The sequence below is a fragment of the Triticum urartu genome, chromosome 3A (assembly GCF_056163025.1).
Source record: "Triticum urartu cultivar PI428250 chromosome 3A, HENAU_Tu73, whole genome shotgun sequence".
NCBI classification, from domain to species: domain Eukaryota; kingdom Viridiplantae; phylum Streptophyta; class Magnoliopsida; order Poales; family Poaceae; genus Triticum; species Triticum urartu.
Genome location: NC_141875.1, coordinates 619,037,447 through 619,057,645, shown reverse-complemented (window position 1 = coordinate 619,057,645; position 20,199 = coordinate 619,037,447). Strand labels below are relative to the sequence as shown.

At 41.5% G+C, this 20,199-nt stretch overlaps 1 protein-coding gene across 1 annotated transcript; it reads right to left on the bottom strand.

Moving 5' to 3' along the window:
- Positions 1–16,288: 16,288 nt before the first annotated feature.
- On the bottom strand, positions 16,289–18,775 carry LOC125548905 (B3 domain-containing protein Os01g0905400-like). The gene is made up of 5 exons (XM_087513614.1): positions 18,311–18,775; positions 17,192–18,212; positions 16,960–17,112; positions 16,786–16,865; positions 16,289–16,695 (listed from the first exon to the last, which is right to left on the bottom strand). The coding sequence occupies exons 1-5, from the start codon at positions 18,635–18,637 to the stop codon at positions 16,432–16,434; spliced, it is 1,845 nt and encodes a 614-aa protein (XP_087369740.1). The 5' UTR covers positions 18,638–18,775; the 3' UTR covers positions 16,289–16,431.
- Positions 18,776–20,199: the final 1,424 nt, after the last annotated feature.

Here is a 20,199-nt window from a genome sequence, read left to right as displayed (position 1 = left end):
TAAAATGAAAGAAGTGGTAAGAAAAGAAATACTCAAGCTTCTGGAGGCAGGTATAATTTATCCTGTTGCTGATAGTCAGTGGGTAAGTCCTGCCCATTGTGTCCCTAAGAAGGGAGGTATTACTGTTGTTCCTAATGATAAAGATGAATTGATTCCACAAAGAATTATCATAGGTTATAGGATGGTAATTGATTTCCGCAGATTAAATAAAGCTACTAAGAAAGATCATTACCCCTTACCTTTTATTGATCAAATGCTAGAAAGATTATGCAAACATACACACTATTGCTTTCTAGATGGTTATTCTGGTTTCTCTCAAATACCTGTGTCGGTTAGAGATCAATCAAAGACTACTTTTACATGCCCTTTTGGTACTTTTTCTTATAGATGTATGCCTTTTGGTTTATGCAATGCACCTGCTACCTTTCAAAGATGCATGATGTCTATATTCTCTGACTTTTGTGAAAAGATTTGTGAGGTTTTCATGGACGATTTTTCCGTCTATGGTTCCTCTTTTGATGATTGCTTGAGCAATCTTGACCGAGTTTTGCAGAGATGTGAAGAAACTAATCTTGTCTTGAATTGGGAAAAGTGCCACTTTATGGTTAATGAAGGTATTGTCTTGGGGCATAAAGTTTCTGAAAGAGGTATTGAAGTTGATAAAGCCAAGGTCGATGGTATTGAAAAGATGCCATGTCCCAAGGACATCAAAGGTATAAAAGTTTCCTTGGTCACGCCGGATTTTACAGGAGGTTCATTAAGGACTTCTCAAAAATTTCTTGGCCTCTAACTAATTTATTGCAAAAAGATATACCATTTGTCTTTGATGATGATTGTGTATAAGCATTTGAAATACTTAAGAAAGCATTAGTCTCTGCACCTGTTGTTCAGCCACCTGATTGGAATTTACCCATTGAAATTATGTGTGATGCTAGTGATTATGCTGTAGGTGCTGTTCTAGGGCAAAGAGTTGCTAAGAAATTAAATGTTATTTATTATGCTAGTAAGACTCTAGACAATGCTCAAAGAAATTATGCTACTACTGAAAAAGAGCTTTTAGCAGTTGTATTTGCTTGTGGTAAGTTCAGACCTTATATTGTTGATTCTAAAGTAACTATTCACACTGATCATGCTGCTATTAAATATCTTATGGAAAAGAAAGATGCAAAACCTAGACTCATCAGATGGGTTCTCCTGCTACAAGAATTTGATTTGCATATTGTCGATAGAAAGGGAGCTGAGAATCCCGTTGCAAACAACTTGTCTAGGTTAGAGAATGTTCTTGATGACCCACTACCTATTAATGATAGCTTTATTGATGAACAATTAAATGTTATAAGTACTTCTCGTAGTACTCCATGGTATGCTGATTATGCTAATTATATTGTTGCTAAGTTTATACCACCTAGCTTCACATACCAGCAAAAGAAAAGGTTTTTCTATGATTTAAGACATTACTTTTGGGATGATCCACATCTTTATAAAGAAGGAGTAGATGGTTTTATTAGACGTTGTGTACTTGAGCATGAATAGGAACAGATCCTACGCAAGTGTCACACCGAGTCTTATGGAGGACACCACGCTGGAGATAGAACTGCACATAAGGTATTGCAATCTGGTTTTTATTGGCCTACTCTCTTCAAGGATGCCCGTAAGTTTGTCTTGTCTTGTGATGAATGTCAAAGAATTGGTAATATTAGTAGACGTCAAGAAATGCCTATGAATTATTCTCTTGTTATTGAACCGTTTGATGTTTGGGGCTTTGATTATATGGGACCTTTTCCTGCCTCTAATGGATACACACATATTTTAGTTCCTGTTGATTACGTTACTAAGTGGGTAGAAGCTATTCCAACTAGTAGTGCTGATCATAATACTTCTATTAAAATGCTTAAGGAAGTTATTTTTCCGAGGTTTGCAGTCCCTAGATATTTAATGACTGATGGTGGTTCACACTTTATTCATGGTGCCTTCCGTAAAATGCTTGCTAAATATGATGTTAATCATAGAATTGCATCTCCTTATCACCCACAGTCTAGTGGTCAAGTAGAATTGAGCAATAGAGAGCTCAAATTAATTTTGCAAAAGACTGTTGATAGGTCTAGAAAGAATTGGTCCAAGAAACTTGATGATGCATTATGGGCTTATAGAACTGCATACAAAAATCCTATGGGTATGTCTCCGTATAAAATGGTTTATGGAAAAGCATGTCACTTACCTCTCGAACTAGAACATAAGGCATATTGGGCTATTAAAGAGCTCAACTATGATTTTAAACTTGCCGGTGAGAAGAGGTTATTTTATATTAGCTCACTTGATGAATGGAGAACCCAAGCTTATGAAAATGCCAAGTTGTTTAAAGAAAAAAGTTAAAAGATGGCATGACAAAAGGATACAAAAGCGTGAGTTTAATGTAGGTGATTATGCATTGCTATACAACTCTCGTTTAAGATTTTTTGCAGGGAAACTTCTCTCTAAATGGGAAGGCCCCTATGTTATCGAAGAGGTCTATCGTTCCGATGCCATAAAAATCAACAACTTCGAAGGCACAAATCCGAAGGTAGTAAACGGTCAAAGAATTAAACATTATATCTCAGGTAATCCCATAAATGTTGAAACCAATATTATTGAAACCGTAACCCCGGAGGAATACATAAGGGACACTTTCCGGAATGTTTCAGACTCCGAAAAGGAATAGGTATGTGGTACGGTAAGTAAACCGACTCCAAAACAATTTTTAAGGCAATATTTCTCCGTTTTGGAATATTTAGAAAAATAGAAAAAATAAGTAGCAGTCCGGGAAGGACACGAGGGCCCCACGAGGGTGGTGGGCGCGCCCTACCCCTCTAGGCGCGCCCCCTACCTCGTGAGCACCTCGTGTGCCTTCCGGACTCCGTTTTCTTGCACATTACGTATTTTGGTCGGTAAAAATTCATTATATAACCTCCCGAAGGTTTTGACTCCCGTATCACGCAAATTTCCTCTGTTCTTGTTTCGAGCTATTTTTCTGACAGATCTAGGTTATCATGACGGCCCCAAGCGCCTCCAAGGACAAGTTCTTCGAGAAGGTCATCAACCCTTACCTCGCGGAGGTGCTGCGACACCCTCAAACCATTGAGTTGCGTGATGGGTTGCTGCACATCCGCGATGAAGAGGGACCAAAGGGGACCAGAAGCATGGAGACGAGGCTCGAAGCAGTGGAGCAACAAGTTTTCAAGTGCCAAGGGGTGGTGGAACGTGGACTCAACTCTAACCACATGATGATCGCGGAGTTCACTAGCAACCACAAGTTGGATGCTGACAACATCGGGGAGACTATCTTCAAGCTTCATGAGAAGATCGAGCACCTCCAAGCCCAAATCTATGACCTGTAAAACCAAAACTGTGAGTATGAATATAGATTCAAAAGGATGAGTCTGGCTGCAGATTTGAGGATCCCGGAGACTCGATCATCTTTCTATGATGGAGAACCTATGCCTTGGAAGATGGACGCAAGGCCCGCATCATCTACATCACCACCACCTTCTTCACCGACAAAGGAAACATAATCACATGTGTATGGGTACTCCCCTTGGCAACTGCCAAGCTTGGGGGAGGTGCCCCGGTATCGTATCACAATAACAACTCCTATCTTTACCGTTTTTTCTTAGTTCGATCCTATTAGTAGTATCTTGATCTAGTAGAATAAAGTTTATGGCATGATCTAGTTTTGAATTTGCTTTTTGATCTCGCTATGTAATCGAGTCCGTGAGCTATATATAATAAAGATTAGTGTTGAGTCAAGGGCTTGATTATTTTGCCATGATCTTGGGTGAATAAAAGAAAAGAGAAAAAGAATAAAAAGAAACAAAAAGTTCATATTGATCTTATTGAGAGTAATGACTTCACATAGAAAGAGTATGATGATTAAAAGTTGTTGGGAGTTGGCAGACATAACTTTGGTCATTGTTGCAATTAATAGGAAGTAATAAGGAAAGAGAGGTTTTCACATATAGATATATTATCATTGACATCTTTTATGATTGGGAACACTCATTAAAATATGACATGCTAAAGAGTTGATGTTGGACAAGGAAGACAACGTAATGAGTTATGTCTTTCTTATATCTGAGATAAAGTATGTTGTCATGGACCCTCTAACTTGTTGAGCTTGCCTTTCCCCCTCATGCTAGCCAAATTCTCAGCACCAAGTAGAAATACTACTTGTGCTACCAAATACCCTTAAACCAGTTTTGCCATGAGAGTCCACCATATCTACCTATGGATTGAGTAAGATCCTTCAAGTAAGCTGTCATCGGTGCAAAGCAATAAAAATTGCTCTAAATATGTATGATTGATTGGTGTGGGAGAAATAAGCTTTATACGATCTTGTGATGTGGAAGTAATAAAAGCGAGGGACTGCATAATAAAGGTTCATATCACAAGGGGCAATATAAAGTGACGTTCTTTCGCATTGAGATTTTGTGCATCCAACCATAAAAGCGAATGACAACCTCTGCTTCCCTCTACGAAGGGCCTATCTTTTATTATTATCTTCTACCTTATGCAAGAGTCATGGTGATCTTCACCTTTTCTTTTTCATTTTATCCTTTGGCAAGCTCAACATGTTGGAAAGAACATGATATATATATATCTAATTGGATGTAGGGGAGCATGAACCATTATTGTTGACATTACCCTTGAGGTAAAAGGTTGTGGGGCAAAACTATAAGCCCCTACCTTTCTCTGTGTCCGATTAAAACTCCGTAACCACAAGTATTGCGTGAGTGCTAGCAATTATGGAGGACTAAATAATAGTTGAGTATGTGGACTTGCTTTTTAGCTCTGACATAGACTCTTTCCGATGTTATGATAAATTGCAATTGCTTCAATGACTGAGATTATAGTTTGTCGGAGCCCAATAAGGTTTATGATTTATACTTTTGCATTGTGAATAGATCATCACTTGAACATAAGTAATCATGTGACAAAATCTATATATGTTGCTGTTATGAGAATAATCATGATGCCTTCGTGTCCGTATTTTATTTATATCGACGCCTCTACCTCTAAACATGAGGACATATTTATTGTTATCGGCTTTTCACTTGAGGACAAAGCGAGGTCTAAGCTTGGGGGAGTTGATACGTCCATTTTGCATCATGCTTTTATATCGATATTTATTACATTATGGACTGTTATTTCACTTTATGTCACAATACTTATGGCTATTCTCTCTTATTTTACAAGGTTTACATAAGGAGGGAGAATGCCGGCAGCTGGAATTCTGGGCTGGAAAAGGAGCAAATATTAGAGACCTATTCTGCGCAACTCCAAAAGTCCTGAGACTCCATGGAACATCTTAAAATAAATAAAGAAAAATCCTCGCCAAAGATGAAGGCCAGGGGGCCCACACCCTGCTCACGAGGGTGGGGGGCGCGCCCCCCTACCTCATGGGGCCCCTGGTGGCTCTCCGACGTCCATCTTCTCCTATATGAGGTCTTTCAATGAGAAAAAAATCAGAGGGAACTTTTCGGGACGAGACTTCGCCGCCACGAGGCGGAACCTTGGCGGAACCAATCTAGAGCTCCGGCAAAGCTGTTCTGCCGGGGATACTTCCCTCCGGGAGGGGGAAATCATCACCATCGTCATCGCCAACGCTCCTCTCATCGGGAGAGGGAAATCTCCATCAACATCTTCACCAGCACCATCTCATCTCCAAACCCTAGTTCATCTCTTGTATCCAATTCTTGTCTCAAAGTCCGGGATTGGTGCTAGTAGGTTGCTAGTAGTGTTGATTACTCCTTGTAGTTGATGCTAGTTGGTTTATTTGGTGGAAGATCATATGTTCAGATCATATATGCATATTATTACCCCTCTGATTATGAACATGAATATGCTTTGTGAGTAATTACGTTTGTTCCTGAGGACAAGGGAGAAGTCTTGCTATTAGTAGTCATGTGAATTTGGTATTCGTTTGATATTTTGATAAGATGTATGTTGTCTAGCCTCTAGTGGTGTTATGTGAACATCGACTACATAACACTTCACCATTATTTGGGCCTAGAGGAAGGCATTGGGAAGTAATAAGTAGATGATGGGTTGCTAGAGTGACAGAAGCTTAAACCCTAGCTTATGCGTTGCTTCGTAAGGGGCTGATTTGGATCCACATGTTTCATGCTATGGTTAGGTTTACCTTAATACTTTTGTTGTAGTTGTGGATGCTTGCAATAGAGGTTAATCATAAGTGGGATGCTTGTTCAAGTAAGTACAGCACCCAAGCACCGGTCCACCCACATATCAAATTATCAAAGTATCGAACGCGAATCATATGAACGTGATGAAAACTAGCTTGACGATATTCCCATGTGTCCTCGGGAGCGCTTTTCCTATTATAAGAGTTTGTTCCGGCTTGTCCTTTGCTACAAAAAGGATTGGGCCACCTTGCTGCACTTTATTTACTTTTGTTGCTTGTTGCTTTACAATTTATCTTATCACAAAACTATCTGTTACCACTTATTTCAGTACTTGCAGAGACTACCTTGCTGAAAACCGCTTATCATTTCCTTCTGCTCCTCGTTGGGTTCGGCACTCTTACTTATCGAAAGGACTACGATAGATCCCCTATACTTGTGGGTCATCAATGCACAACCCCAATGACAAGCCAAGCAATTGGTTCATACTTTTGGTGTTCTCAAACTTTTTCAATCTTCACGCAATACATGAGCGTGAGCCATGGACATAGCACTATATGTGGAATAGAATGGTGGTTGTGGAGAAGACAAAAAGGGAGAAGATAGTCTCACATCAACTAGGTGTATCAAAGGGCTATGGAGGTGCCCATTAATAGATATCAATGTGAGTGAGTAGGGATTGCCATGCAACGGATGCACTAGAGCTATAAGTATATGAAAGCTCAACAAAAATAATTAAGTGGGTGTGCATCCAACTAGCTTGCTCACGAAGACCTAGGGCATTTTGAGGAAGCCCATCATTGGAATATACAAGCCAAGTTCTATAATGAAAAATTCCCATTAGTATATGAAAGTGATAACATAGGAGACTCTCTATCATGAAGATCATGGTGCTACTTTGAAGCACAAGTGTGGAAAAAGGATAGTAGTATTGTCCCTTTATATATATATATATATATTTTGGGCCTTCCTTTTTTTATTTGGCCTTTCTCCTTTTCTGGGACAATACTCTATGAATGATGATCATCACACTTCTATTTATTTACAACTAAATGATTACAACTCAATACTAAAACAAAGTATGACTCTATATGAATGCCTCCGGCGGTATACCGGGATAGCATTGATGCATGAGTGACTTGTACGAAAGAATTATGAATGGTGGCTTTACCACAAATAAAATGTCAACTACATGATCATGCAAAGCAATATGACAATGATGGAGCGTGTCATAGTAAACGGAACAATGGAAAGTTGCATGGCAATATATCTCGGAATGGCTATGGAAATTCCATGATAGGTAGGTATGGTGGCTGTTTTGAGGAAGGTATATGGCGGGTGTATGATACCGGCGAAAGGTGCGCGGTATTAGAGAGGCTAGCAATGGTGGAAGGGTGAGAGTGCGTATAATCCATGGACTCAACATTAGTCATAAAGAACTCACATACTTATTGCAAAAATCTATTAGTTATCGAAGCAAAGTACTACGCGCATGCTCCTAGGGGGATAGATAGGAGGAAAAGACCATCGCTCGTCCCCGACCGCCACTCATAAGGAAGATAGTCAATAAATAAATCATGCTCCAACTTCTTCACATAACGGTTCACCATATGTGCATTCTACGGGAATCACAAACTTTAACACACGCATTTCTCAAATTCATAACTACTCAACTAGCACGACTCTAATATCATCATCTCCATATCTCAAAACAATTATCAAGTATCAAACTTCTCATAGTATTGATCTTGAATGCCTAACATAATTAAAGCAAATTACCATGCTGTTTTGTAGGAATCTCAAAATAATCTAAGTGAAGCATGAGAGAACAATAGTTTATACAAAACAAATCCACCACCGTGCCCTAAAAGATATAAGTGAAGCACTAGAGCAAAAACTATATAACTCAAAAGATATAAGTGAAGCACATAGAGTATTCTAACAATTTCCGAATCATGTGTATCTCTCTCAAAAGGTGTTTACAGCACGGATGATTGTGGAAAACTAACAAATAAAGACTCAAATAATACAAGACGCTCCAAGCAAAACACATATCATGTGTTAAATAAAAATATAGCTCCAAGTAAAGTTACCGATGGAAGTAGACGAAAGAGGGAATGCCATCCGGGGCATCCCCAAGCTTGTGCTTTTAGGTGTCCTTAGATTATCTTGGGGTGCCATGGGCATCCCCAAGCTTAGGCTTTTGCCACTCCTTGTTACATAATCCATCAAATCTTTTATCCAAAACTTGAAAACTTCACAACACAAAACTAAAAGTAGAAAATCTCGTGAGCTCCGATAGCGAAAGAAAACAAAACACCACTTCAAGGTACTGTAATGAACTCATTATTTATTTATATTGGTGTTAAACCTACTGTATTCCAACTTCTCTATGGTTTATAAACTATTTTACTAGCCATAGATTCATCAAAATAAGAAAACAACACACGAAAAACAGAATCTGTCAAAAACATAACAGTCTGTAGTAATGTGTAGCTAACGCAAGTTCTGGAACCCCAAAAATTCTAAAATAAATTGCTGGACGTGAGGAATTTATCTATTAATCATCTGCAAAAATAATTAACTAAATATCACGTTCCAAATAAAAATGGCAGCAATTCTCGCGAGCGCTAAAGTTTCTGTTTTTTACAGCAAGATTAAAAAGACTTTCCCCAAATCTTCCCAACGGTTCTACTTGGCACAAACACTAATTAAACATAAAAAACACAACCAAAACAGAGTCTATATAAATTATTTATTACTAAACAGGAGCAAAAAGCAAGGAATAAAAAAAATTGGGTTGCCTCCCAACAAGCGCTATCGTTTAACGCCCCTAGCTAGGCATAAAAGCAAGGATAGATCTAGGTATTGCCATCTTTGGTAGGCAATCCATAAGTGGCTCTCATAATAGATTCATATGGTAATTTAATTTTCTTTCTAGGGAAGTGTTCCATGCCCTTCCTTAACGGAAATTGGAATCTAATATTCCCTTCCTTCATATCAATAATTGCACCAATCGTTCTAAGGAAAGGTCTACCAAGAATAATAGGACACGAAGGATTGCAATCTATGTCAAGAACAATAAAATCTACGGGCACATAATTCCTATTTGCAACAATAAGAACATCATTAATTCTTCCCATAGGTTTCTTAATAGTTGAATCCGCAAGGTGCAAGTTTAAAGAGCAATCATCAAAATCAAGGAAACCTAGCAAATCACACAAAGTCTTTGGAATCGTGGAAACACTAGCACCCAAATCACACAAAGCATAGCATTCATGATATTTAATTTTAATAGTAGGTTCCCACTCATCATAAAGTTTTCTAGGGATATAAACTTCCAACTCAAGTTTTTCTTCATAAGATTGCATCCAAGCATCAACGATATGTTTGGTAAAGGCTTTATTTTGACTATAAGCATTAGGAGAATTTACCACGGATTGCAACAAGGAAATACAATATATCAAAGAGCAATTATCATAATTAAATTCCTTGAGATCCAAAATAGTGGGTTCATTGATATTTAAAGTTTTGACTTCTTCAATCCCACTTTTAACAATTTTAGCATCAAGATCTAAAGACTCCGAATTTTTGGAACATCTTCTAGGTAAAGGTGGATCATATTCAGTCCCATCATTATCGATATTCATATTGCAAAACAAAGATTTAATAGGGGACACATCAATAACTTTTAGATCTTCATCTTTATTATCATGGAAACTAGAAGAACACGCTTTTATAAAGCAATCTTTCTTAGCACGCATCCTAGCGGTTCTTTCTTTGCACTCATCAATGGAAATTCTCATGGCTTTGCGAGACTCATTGATATCATACTTAGTTGGAATAGATCTAAGTTTCAAAAAATCAATATCAAGAGAAATTCTATCAACGTTCCTAGCCAACTCATCAATCTTAAGCAATTTTTCTTCAATCAAAGCATTGGAATTCTTTTGCAAGTAATAAATTCTTTAATATTAGATTCAAAATCAGAGGGTATCTTATTAAAATTTCCATAAGAATTGTTGTAGGAATTACCATAATTATTAGAGGAATTACTAGGATACGGCCTAGGATTAAAGTTTCCTCTATACGCGTTGTTACCAAAATTATTCCTACCAACAAAATTCACATCCATAGATTCATTATTATTCTCAATTAAAGTAGACAAAGGCATATCATTAGGATCAGAAGAAACACTTTTATTAGCAAATAATTTCATAAGTTCATCCATCTTTCCACTCAAAACATTAATTTCTTCTATCGCATGCACTTTCTTATTAGTACATCTTTCAGTGTGCCATTAAGAATAATTAACCATAATATTATCTAGGAGTTTAGTAGCTTCTCCTAAAGTGATTTCCATAAAAGTGCCTCCCGCGGCCGAATCTAAAAGATTTCTAGAAGCAAAATTCAATCCGGCATAAAAATTTGTGTAATCATCCATAAATTCAAACCATGTGTAGGGCAATTACGTATCATTAATTTCATCCTCTCCCAAGCTTGTGCAACATGTTCATGATCAAGTTGCTTAAAATTCATGATATCATTTCTAAGAGAGATGATCTTAGCGGGAGGAAAATACTTAGAGATAAAAGCATCTTTGCACTTATTCCACGAATCAATACTATTTTTAGGCAAAGACGAAAACCAAGCTTTAGCACGATCTCTAATCGAAAAAGGAAATAGCTTCAATTTAACAATATCATTGTCCACATCTTTCTTCTTTTGCATATCACACAAATCAACAAAGTTTTTTAGATGGGTAGCGGCATCTTCACTAGGAAGGCCGGAAAACGGATCTTTCATGACAAGATTCAGCAAAGCAACATTAATTTCACAAGATTCAACATCGGTAAGAGGAGCAATCGGAGTGCTAATAAAATCATTGTTGTTGGTATTAGTAAAGTCACACAATTCGGTATTATCTTGAGCCATCGTGACAAGCAAGCAATCCAACACACAAGCAAACAAGAGACGGGCAAAAAGAGACAAATAGAGAAAGAGAAGGAGGACGGAGAGAGAGGGCGAATAAAATAGCAAGGGTGAAGTGGGGGAGAGGAAAACGAGAGGCAAATGGCAAATAATGTAATGCGGGAGATAAGGGTTTGTGATGGGTACTTGGTATGTTGACTTTTATGTAGACTCCCCGGCAACGGCGCCAGAAATCCTTCTTGCTACCATTTTGAGCACTGCCTTGGTTGTCCCTTGAAGAGGAAAGGGTGATGCAGCAAAGCAGCGTAAGTATTTCCCTCAGTTTTTGAGAACCAAGGTATCAATCCAGTAGGAGGCCACGCACGAGTCCCTCGCACCTACACAAACAAATAAAATCCTCGCAACCAACGCAATAAAGGGGTTGTCAATCCCTTCACGGTCACTTACGAAAGTGAGATTTGATAGATATGGTAAGATAATATTTTTGGTATTTTTATGATAAAGATGCAAAGTAAAGAAAGCAAAATAAACGGAAAAGGAAATAGCTTGTTGATGGAAGATTAATATGATGGAAAATAGACCCGTGGGCCATAGGTTTCACTAGTGGCTTCTCTCGAGAGCATAAGTATTATGGTGCGTAAACAAATTACTGACAGAATTGAGCATAGTTATGAGAATATCTAGGTATGATCATGTATATAGGCATGATGTCTCAGACAAGTAGACCGACTCCTCCTGCATCTACTACTATTACTCCACACATCGACCGCTATCCAGCATGCATCTAGAGTATTAAGTTCAAAAGAACAGAGTAACGCTTTAAGCAAGATGGCATGATGTAGAGGGATAAACTCATGTAATATGATATAAACCCCATCTTGTTATCCTCGATGGCAACAATACAATACGTGCCTTGCTGCCCCTACTGTCACTGGGAAAGGACACCGCAAGATTGAACCCAAAGCTAAGCACTTCTCCCATTGCAAGAAAGATCAATCTAGTAGGCCAAACCAAACTGATAATTCGAAGAGACTTGCAAAGATAACCAATCATACATAAAAGAATTCAGAGAAGATTCAAATATTGTTCATAGATAAACTTGATCATAAACCCACAATTCATCGGTCTCAACAAACACACCGCAAAAGAAGATTATATCGAATAGATCTCCACTAGAGAGGGGGAGAACTTTGTATTGAGATCCAAAAAGAGAGAAGAAGCCATCTAGCTAATAACTATGGACCCGAAGGTCTGAAGTAAACTACTCACACTTCATCGGAGAGGCTATGGTGTTGATGTAGAAGCCCTCCGTGATCGATGCCCCCTCCGGCGGAGCTACGGAAAAGGCCCCAAGATGGGATCTCACGGGTACAGAAAGTTATGATGATGTAATTAGGGTTTTGGCTCCGTATCTGGTAGTTTGGGGGTACGTAGGTATATATAGGAGGAAGAAGTACGTCGGTGGAGCAACGTGGGCCCCACGAGGGTGGAGGGCGCACCTGGGGGGGGGGGGGGGTAGGCGCCCCCCTACCTCATGCCCTCCTAGTTGCCTTCTTGATGCAGGGTCCAAGCCTCTGGATCATGTTCGTTTCGAAAATCACGTTCCCGAAGGTTTCATTCCGTTTGGACTCCATTTGATATTCCTTTTCTACGAAACTCTGAAATAGGCAAAAAAACATCAATTCTGGGCTGGGCCTCCGGTTAATAGGTTAGTCCCAAAAATAATATAAAAGTGTATAATAAAGCCCAATAATATCCAAAACAGGATATAATATAGCATGGAACAATCAAAAATTATAGATACGTTGGAGACGTATCAGTACTCCGGAAAAATGCCCGAACCACTCGGAACCATTCCGATGTCCAAATATAGGCTTCCAATATATCAATCTTTACGTCTCGACCATTTTGAGACTCCTCGTCATGTCCGTGATCAAATCCGGGACTCCGAGCTACCTTCGGTACATCAAAACACATAAACTCGTAATACCGATCGTCACCGAACGTTAAGCGTGCGGACCCTACGGGTTCGAGAGCTATGTAGACATGACCGAGACTCATCTCCGGTCAATAACCAATAGCGGAATATGGATGCTCATATTGGTTCCTACATATTCTACGAAGATCTTTATCGGTCAAACCGCATAACGGTATACGTTGTTCCCTTTGTCATCAGTATGTTACTTGCCCGAGATTCGATCGTCGGTACCTCAATACCTAGTTCAATCTCGTTATCGGCAAGTCTCTTTACTCGTTCTGTAATGCAACATCCCGTAACTAACTCATTAGTCACATTGCTTGCAAGGCTTATAGTGATGTGCATTACCGAGAGGGCCCAGAGATACCTCTTCGACAATCGGAGTGACAAATCCTAATCTCGATCCATGCCAACTCAACAAACACCATCGGAGACACCTGTAGAGCACCTTTATAATCACCTAGTTACGTTGTGACATTTGGTAGCACACAAAGTGTTCCTCGGTATTCGAGAGTTGCATGATCTCCTAGTCATAGGAACATGTATAGTTATGGAGAAAGCAAAAGCAACAAACTAAACGATCATCGTGCTAAGCTAACGGATGGGTCAAGTCAATCACATCATTCTCTAATGATGTGATCCCGTTAATCAATTGACAACTCATGTCTATGGTTAGGAAACATAATCATCATTGATTCAATGGGCTAGTCAAGTAGAGGCAAACTAGTGACACTCTGTTTGTATATGTATTCACACATGTACTAAGTTTCCGGTTAATACAATTCTAGTATGAATAATAAACATTTATCATGATATAAGGAAATATAAATAACAACTTTATTATTGCCTCTAGGGCATATTTCCTTCACACAAATCGAGAGAGATTGCGGTTGTTCTCAAGTTAGATTATGAGAAATCTTACGATCGTGTGAACTGGGATTTCCTAGTGGAGATGTTAACGTCTAGGGGTTTTGGGGCTAAGTGGATTAGGTGGAATCTATCCATTTTGCAACAAAGCTCTTTCTGTGTCAAGATTAATGATGTGCTAGGCCACTATTTTGTGGGGGGGGGGGGAGGGGCTGAAACAAGGAGACCCGAGTTCCCCCATGCTTTTCAATTTGGTAGAAGATGTGTTTTCTCGTATGCTGGTGAAAGCTGTTAATAACAGCATAATCTCTAGGATTGTTCCTCATATCATCCCACAGGGGCTTATTTGTCTACAATATGCCGATGATACAATTCTTTTCTAAATCCTAAGCCTGAATATGTAAAGAATTTAAAATGGCTACTTGCATGCTTTGAGAACCTTCCTGGTTTGAAGATTAATTATGAAAAATGTGAGGTGGTCCCAGTAAATATGAATGAAGATGATGCTAAATTGTTATCTCAAATTTTTTGCTGCAAATTGGGGGATTTCCCCCTTAAGTATTTGGGAGTACCACTGCACTATCTTAAGTTGAGGAAGGATGACATTCAATATATCATAGATAAAATTATTAAGAGAATTTGTGGATGGAAGGGGAGGCTACTTACCTATGAGGCTAAGTTAGTCCTGCTCAAAGCTTGCATTGCTAGTATACCTATGTACCTGATGTCTGTTATTAAATTCCCTAAGTAGGCTATTAAATCCATTACCTCTCAGATGGCACATTTCTTCGGGGGGGGGGGGGGGGGGCTGGGAGATGAGCATAAATACCATCTTGCTAACTGGGGGCTAATATCTCAGAAAAAAGATTTTGGTGGCTTGGGGGTACCCAATTTAAGAGAGTTTAACATGGCTTTGTTAGCTTCTTGGGCTAAAAGGTACTTCATGGACAGTGATAAAAACTGGGTGAGGTTGATAGACCATAAGTATAGAACCAACAAATCTAATTTGTTATGGTCCAAACAGGGGGTGGGATCTCCCTTTTGGAAAGGGGTCACTTGGGCTCTTGAAGGTGTTAGGCCTTTCTTTAGATGGAACTTGGGCAATGGCAATAAGATCAGCTTCTGGAATGACAACTGGGTTGGGGACTCTTCCCTAAAAACCCAATTCTGGGAGGTCTATGAAATTTGTCAGCAACAACATTGTGCAGTCTCGGAGGTGTGGGATGGTTGCAGTCTGAAACTCAGCTTTAGCAGGTGTGTGGATGATGCGTTTATGGAAAGGTGGCACGACCTGATCCGGGTCATTTCTATCAAAAATCTGACCAACGAGGAAGACCAACCTGTTTGGTCGTTGGAACCATCAGGGGTCTACTCAGTCAAATCTTTTTACAACGTGATCAACTGGGGTGGGGTTTCTACCCCCATCTGGAAAAACTTTTGGAAAATTGTGGTGCCTCACAGATACCTAGTTTTTTTGTGGCTGGCTTTTAACAATAAAATTCTTACCAGAGACAACTTAAATAAAAGGAGAGTGGTAGAGAATCTAAACTGTTTATATTGTAATGAAGATGAATCAGTTTGCCACTTGTTCTTTGAATGTGTAGTTGCCAAACAGATTTGGGGTGATGTTATCGATTCGTTTGGGTTTAATATTCCTAATAATATGACTGCGCTGTCCTTCTTTTGGAGTATGAATAACAAGAAAACTGTCGTTAATATTGCTTGTGTTGCTACCATTTGGGGCATTTGGACTATGCGTAATGATATCTGTTTTCAGGGCGTGCCATGGACAAGCACTCGTGTGATCTTAGAGAGGATCAGCGCATCTCTACATCAATGGAAGATTCTCTGCGGGGACGATCAATCAGTGTTGCTGCGACGCTGTCTTCAGCTCCTGGATCGGCGAAGAGGCGAGCTGCTCAGGATCGCCTGGGCTGGAAACTGAGAACGTGCGTGAAGAAGACCCGGGGGGGAGCGCTGAAGGCTCACTGAGGATGATTGCCATAGAGGAAAAAAGAACAAAGAGACTTGTGTCGATCTATTCTCTGTGGTACCCTCTGGCGTAGCTCGGGTGGTGGTTATGTGGTTTGCCTTGCATGACAGTACTTTCCTTTGGTAGTTGATATAGTTCAGTTTGCGCGCGTTTAGGCCATAGCTGTTGCGTTTTTATGGTTTCTAGTCTGCCATTTCAGGTAGTCCCGATCGCTTGTAACAGTCCTGGTGACTTGTGTTGCTCTGTTTTTTCATAAAAATGAGGCGGGAGGAAACCCCTTTTGATAAAAAAGACAGCTCCGTCTCACAACGGGCGAGAAATAGCTCTCATGTGAAAAATACTCGTTTGAAAGAAAAGTGAAAAATACTCGCGGATTCGCACATTTACAGTCTCCCCCCGTACACGATGCTAAGACGAGAGGAAGCCAACAGTTACAAGGACACTCCCTGGTCACCACCGTCAGCAGTTGCAAGGCCAACGGTGGCTGGCTACTGAGAAGTAGAACCGGGCGCGCCCAGCACTCGGAGCACCAGCTCGGAGTAGCTGCCGCGGCGGAGCTCGAGCTCGCAGGCGTCGCCCTCCCGCAGGCCGTTCTCCGCGCGCACGTCGGCCCACCCGGCCACGAAGCCGCTGAAGGTCGGGGTGCACAGGTACAGCACCGGCCATCGCCTCCCGCCGGGATCCTCCAGCACCACCACCTTCCGCCCCTGCTTCTTCCTCCCCGGCAGCACCGGCATCCGGCAAGGGAGCTCCTGCATGAAAACCAACTCTGATCTGACGACTGACGTGATGATATCCTTTGATCATTTCGTAATACTAGATCGCTATATGATGCGACTCACCAGCCACGTTTGGTCAGCTGGGGGCGCCGCGACGCAGAGCTTTCTGCTGCTTGGATTCGGACTCGCGCTCTCATGATCCCCTGCATCTTCCTTGCCGCTCGTCAGAAACCCGTCTCATGCAATCCGTTCTCGAGTGCGCACGGGGCTGCAAAAAATGGCAGCGGCAAGTTGTACCTGCAGGTTGCACACGGCGTTTTCGCCTGCGCTCGCCACGTTCACCAGGCTTTGAGCCACCAGAAATAATCTCTGCAGCAGCCCGTCCTGCACCATCTTGCATCCGCAGGTCCTCGTCTTGCTCCGCGGACGAATCTTCTACTAGAACAATTGCTGAATATGCATGGTCTATCAAAAACATACTACAATATAATACGAAGAGAAAGACTGCAAAAGTATCAAGGGAACTCGCCTTCCTTTGTGTCAACTTGGTTGCCCTCGGAAAGGAACTCCATAAACTTATAATCTGTATCCTTCTTGCAATTGCCGGTTGTGCATTCACTAGGAGGATCTGCTGCGTCAATACGAGGAAAGGGCTTGTGCTCTGTAATTTGCGACAACGCGTAGCTGGGCAAGGTGGCCATGTCCATGTCAAGAACTGGAGCATTAGTATCTGTACTCCGTGCATCAGCCATCTGTACATTTTTCAGGCATGCTGATTTCTCACCATGCCAGACAACGGAAGAGTCGCAGTTCCGTGAGCCGATCATCTCGGCGCAGCTGAAACCGGAAGTTTGGCCCCGGGTAACGGGCGCTTCCATACCAATACCATTGTCCACAGGAAATACTCCTGGTTCTTCTGGAATACAGAGATCAGTTTCGAATTCGTATGCATCGGCTGTCAGAAATATGTCGTCCGTGATCTCATCGTCGAGATCCATCATGGCCAAAGGTGTTGTCGGTTCTGCATAAGTCCCAAAGTCAGAGCCCCCACAGTTCTCAGCTTGAGTGTTTGCTGTGCTTATCAGCACCATGTGATCTTGATCTTGACCTTGATCTCCGTGAGCTCTATCCTGATCACCATCTAACAGATCACAAGCACGCTGCTTCTTTTTACTGCTTTTCCTATCTTTATCCTTGCTGCTCTTCTTGCTTGCTTTCGCCGTGCGATCGCCGTCGGAGCTCGCCTTCTCCTGGGGCTTCTTCCTCTTCTTGCTCTGCCTCTTGTTCTTCTCGCACAGATGCAGCCTTTCACATGCGGATTTAGCGAAGATCTGGACGACGAAGACTGACCTGGTGATGTGCCGGAACACCAGGAACTCGCCGACGGCGACGGCGTGGTCCAGCACGAAGTTGCTCCATCCGTGCCCGAACGACAGGCGGCCGTCGCGCGAGCTCACGTACACCCGCCAGCGGAGCCCGAAGGCGTCTTCGAGGTAGACGTTGGTGTCCGCCAGGCCCGAAATGTTCTTGGCAAACGGGGGCGGCACGTCCTGCATGCACCGGTGCATCCCCGGTGAAGAATCTCCGAACCATTGCAGTGCACATACATGTCTGGTTGTGAGAGGAAAATGGGAATGCGGATTCGCACCAGTTTTTCGGAGAAGGAGCCCGTCATGACCTTGAAGAAGGACGGCGGCGTGGCGACCGGGGCCGGGGGAGCCTGGCCGGAGGAGGAAGCGGTGGCGCGGCCGTGAACTCGGGCGCATCGCCTGGTGCAGTCCACGCAGGCGCGCTTCCGTTGCGGGTCGGAGACGCCCTGCTTCCTCGTCTTCTTCTTCGCCTTCCCGGACGGCGACGGCTCCTCCTCGTGGCCGCCGCCGACGACCTTCTTGGCGCCTCCCTCTTCCAGGCTCAGGCTCTGAGCCGTACCATCTTCTTCTTGCTCTTTCTTGATCACTTCCATCATCTCGGCCATGACTACGGTTGGCTGTTGCTTGCTATGCGCGTGACATGCGTCCAGGATGGATCATCGCTGGAGGACGCTCCAAATGAAATGAGAATAAATCAGGAACAGGAAGACAGCAAGAGACGAGGAGGTGATTCTTTCACAGCAAGCATGCGTCCACCTGGCGCGCGCTCCGGGAAGTGAGACCTGGATGCTCCTCGTTGGCGTCTCACACCGATGCCCTGATGCTCTCTCGTGAGTGACCAGTCACTAATCACCGTGCACAACGGACAGTGACACCTTCTTCCTTTCTCGAACCATGCAGCCTGTGTTTTCTCGGAGAATATAATAGAACATGCACTACTAGTTATCATGCGCTCGTTCATGGGTCTATTTGTTTTGTTTTCGTGGTCATACCATGACTGTTGTTGGGTTACAAGCTTTAGTTATGTCATTATCGGTGTTTTTCTTGCGGCGGTGCCATTGTTAGTCTTTATAGCAGAAGTGCCCGTGCATTAACGGGATAATAAAATCGTGGTGTGTCAGATCAAGTTTCAAATATTCATGCTTCATGTATATACACGTATTTGAATATCTGTCCACCAACTGGCATGCATGCAAACATAAGACACGTGCATTCTAACATTCTCACAATGGATCGATGTTCGACTTGATTTTTGATGCGTGTATTTTTGTAGTACATCCTCGATGTGTGTATGAGAAGAAAAAGAAAAGAACAATCAGTCTCGCGATAGATGAAAAAACTGGAGGACACTATGACGCACAAATATTCGGAGGAACGCTCATTATTTTCACTTTTACAGGTGGCGGGGTGGGTAATGTACTTCAATCTTAGGGGCAGTTTCAACGAGAGGCGAAAATTTTAAAGAAAAAATTAACGAAGAGTTTTTTGTCACTTACATCTGACGGGGTGGGTAATTTACTTCAACTTTAGAGGCAATTTCAATGACATGCGAAAAAAATTAGGGAAACAATTACCGATAAGTTTTTTACTTATGAGTGGCATTGTGGGTAATTTACTGCAAGTATATGTGCAGCTTAGGATACGTGGACGGACCAAAAGATGGGAGAAATACATCGTCCTTTATTATTATTAGGTATAGATTAAGGTATGGTTTAGATGCGAGGAGAAGACATCATGCATTATTTATGACAGTTTTAAGGAAAATTCATACACGCGCTAACCACGACTCCAACAACACATGTACTAGCGCAGGGCTGCTATAGGAATAAGATGTTTAGAGCGCCCATTAGCATTGCGCCCCCATCGAGAATGGCGTTTTGGCTCTCGGGAGCACATGCTCCCGCGCGAATAGTAAACAAAAAAATATAGTAAATGTTTTCAAAATATTCCGAATTATTTTATAGATGTTGGAGTCAGTGTCACAAGCATCCTTAAAAAATTTCATGCGAAATGGAGCAACGGTGTTTCGCCGGTGAGAAAAAACAAATTTAGGGTGACTTTTTTGGGTAACATTTGATGTTTATTTTCCATAGGCCAAATTGTTTAATCTTTTTGCCTACAAATTTTTATGTAGCAATTGGATGTGACAAAGAACTAGATTTTTTGT

Excerpts from the sequence above, each read along its gene's own strand:
- LOC125548905 (XM_087513614.1), bottom strand. The coding sequence starts at position 18,637 with ATGGCCGAGATGATGGAAGTGATCAAGAAAGAGCAAGAAGAAGATGGT. Across the intron at positions 17,113-17,191 it reads CCAAGTTGACACAAAGGAAG|CAATTGTTCTAGTAGAAGAT; the intron begins GCGAGTTCCCTT and ends ATGCATATTCAG. Across the intron at positions 16,696-16,785 it reads CAGCTGACCAAACGTGGCTG|GAGCTCCCTTGCCGGATGCC; the intron begins GTGAGTCGCATC and ends GTTTTCATGCAG.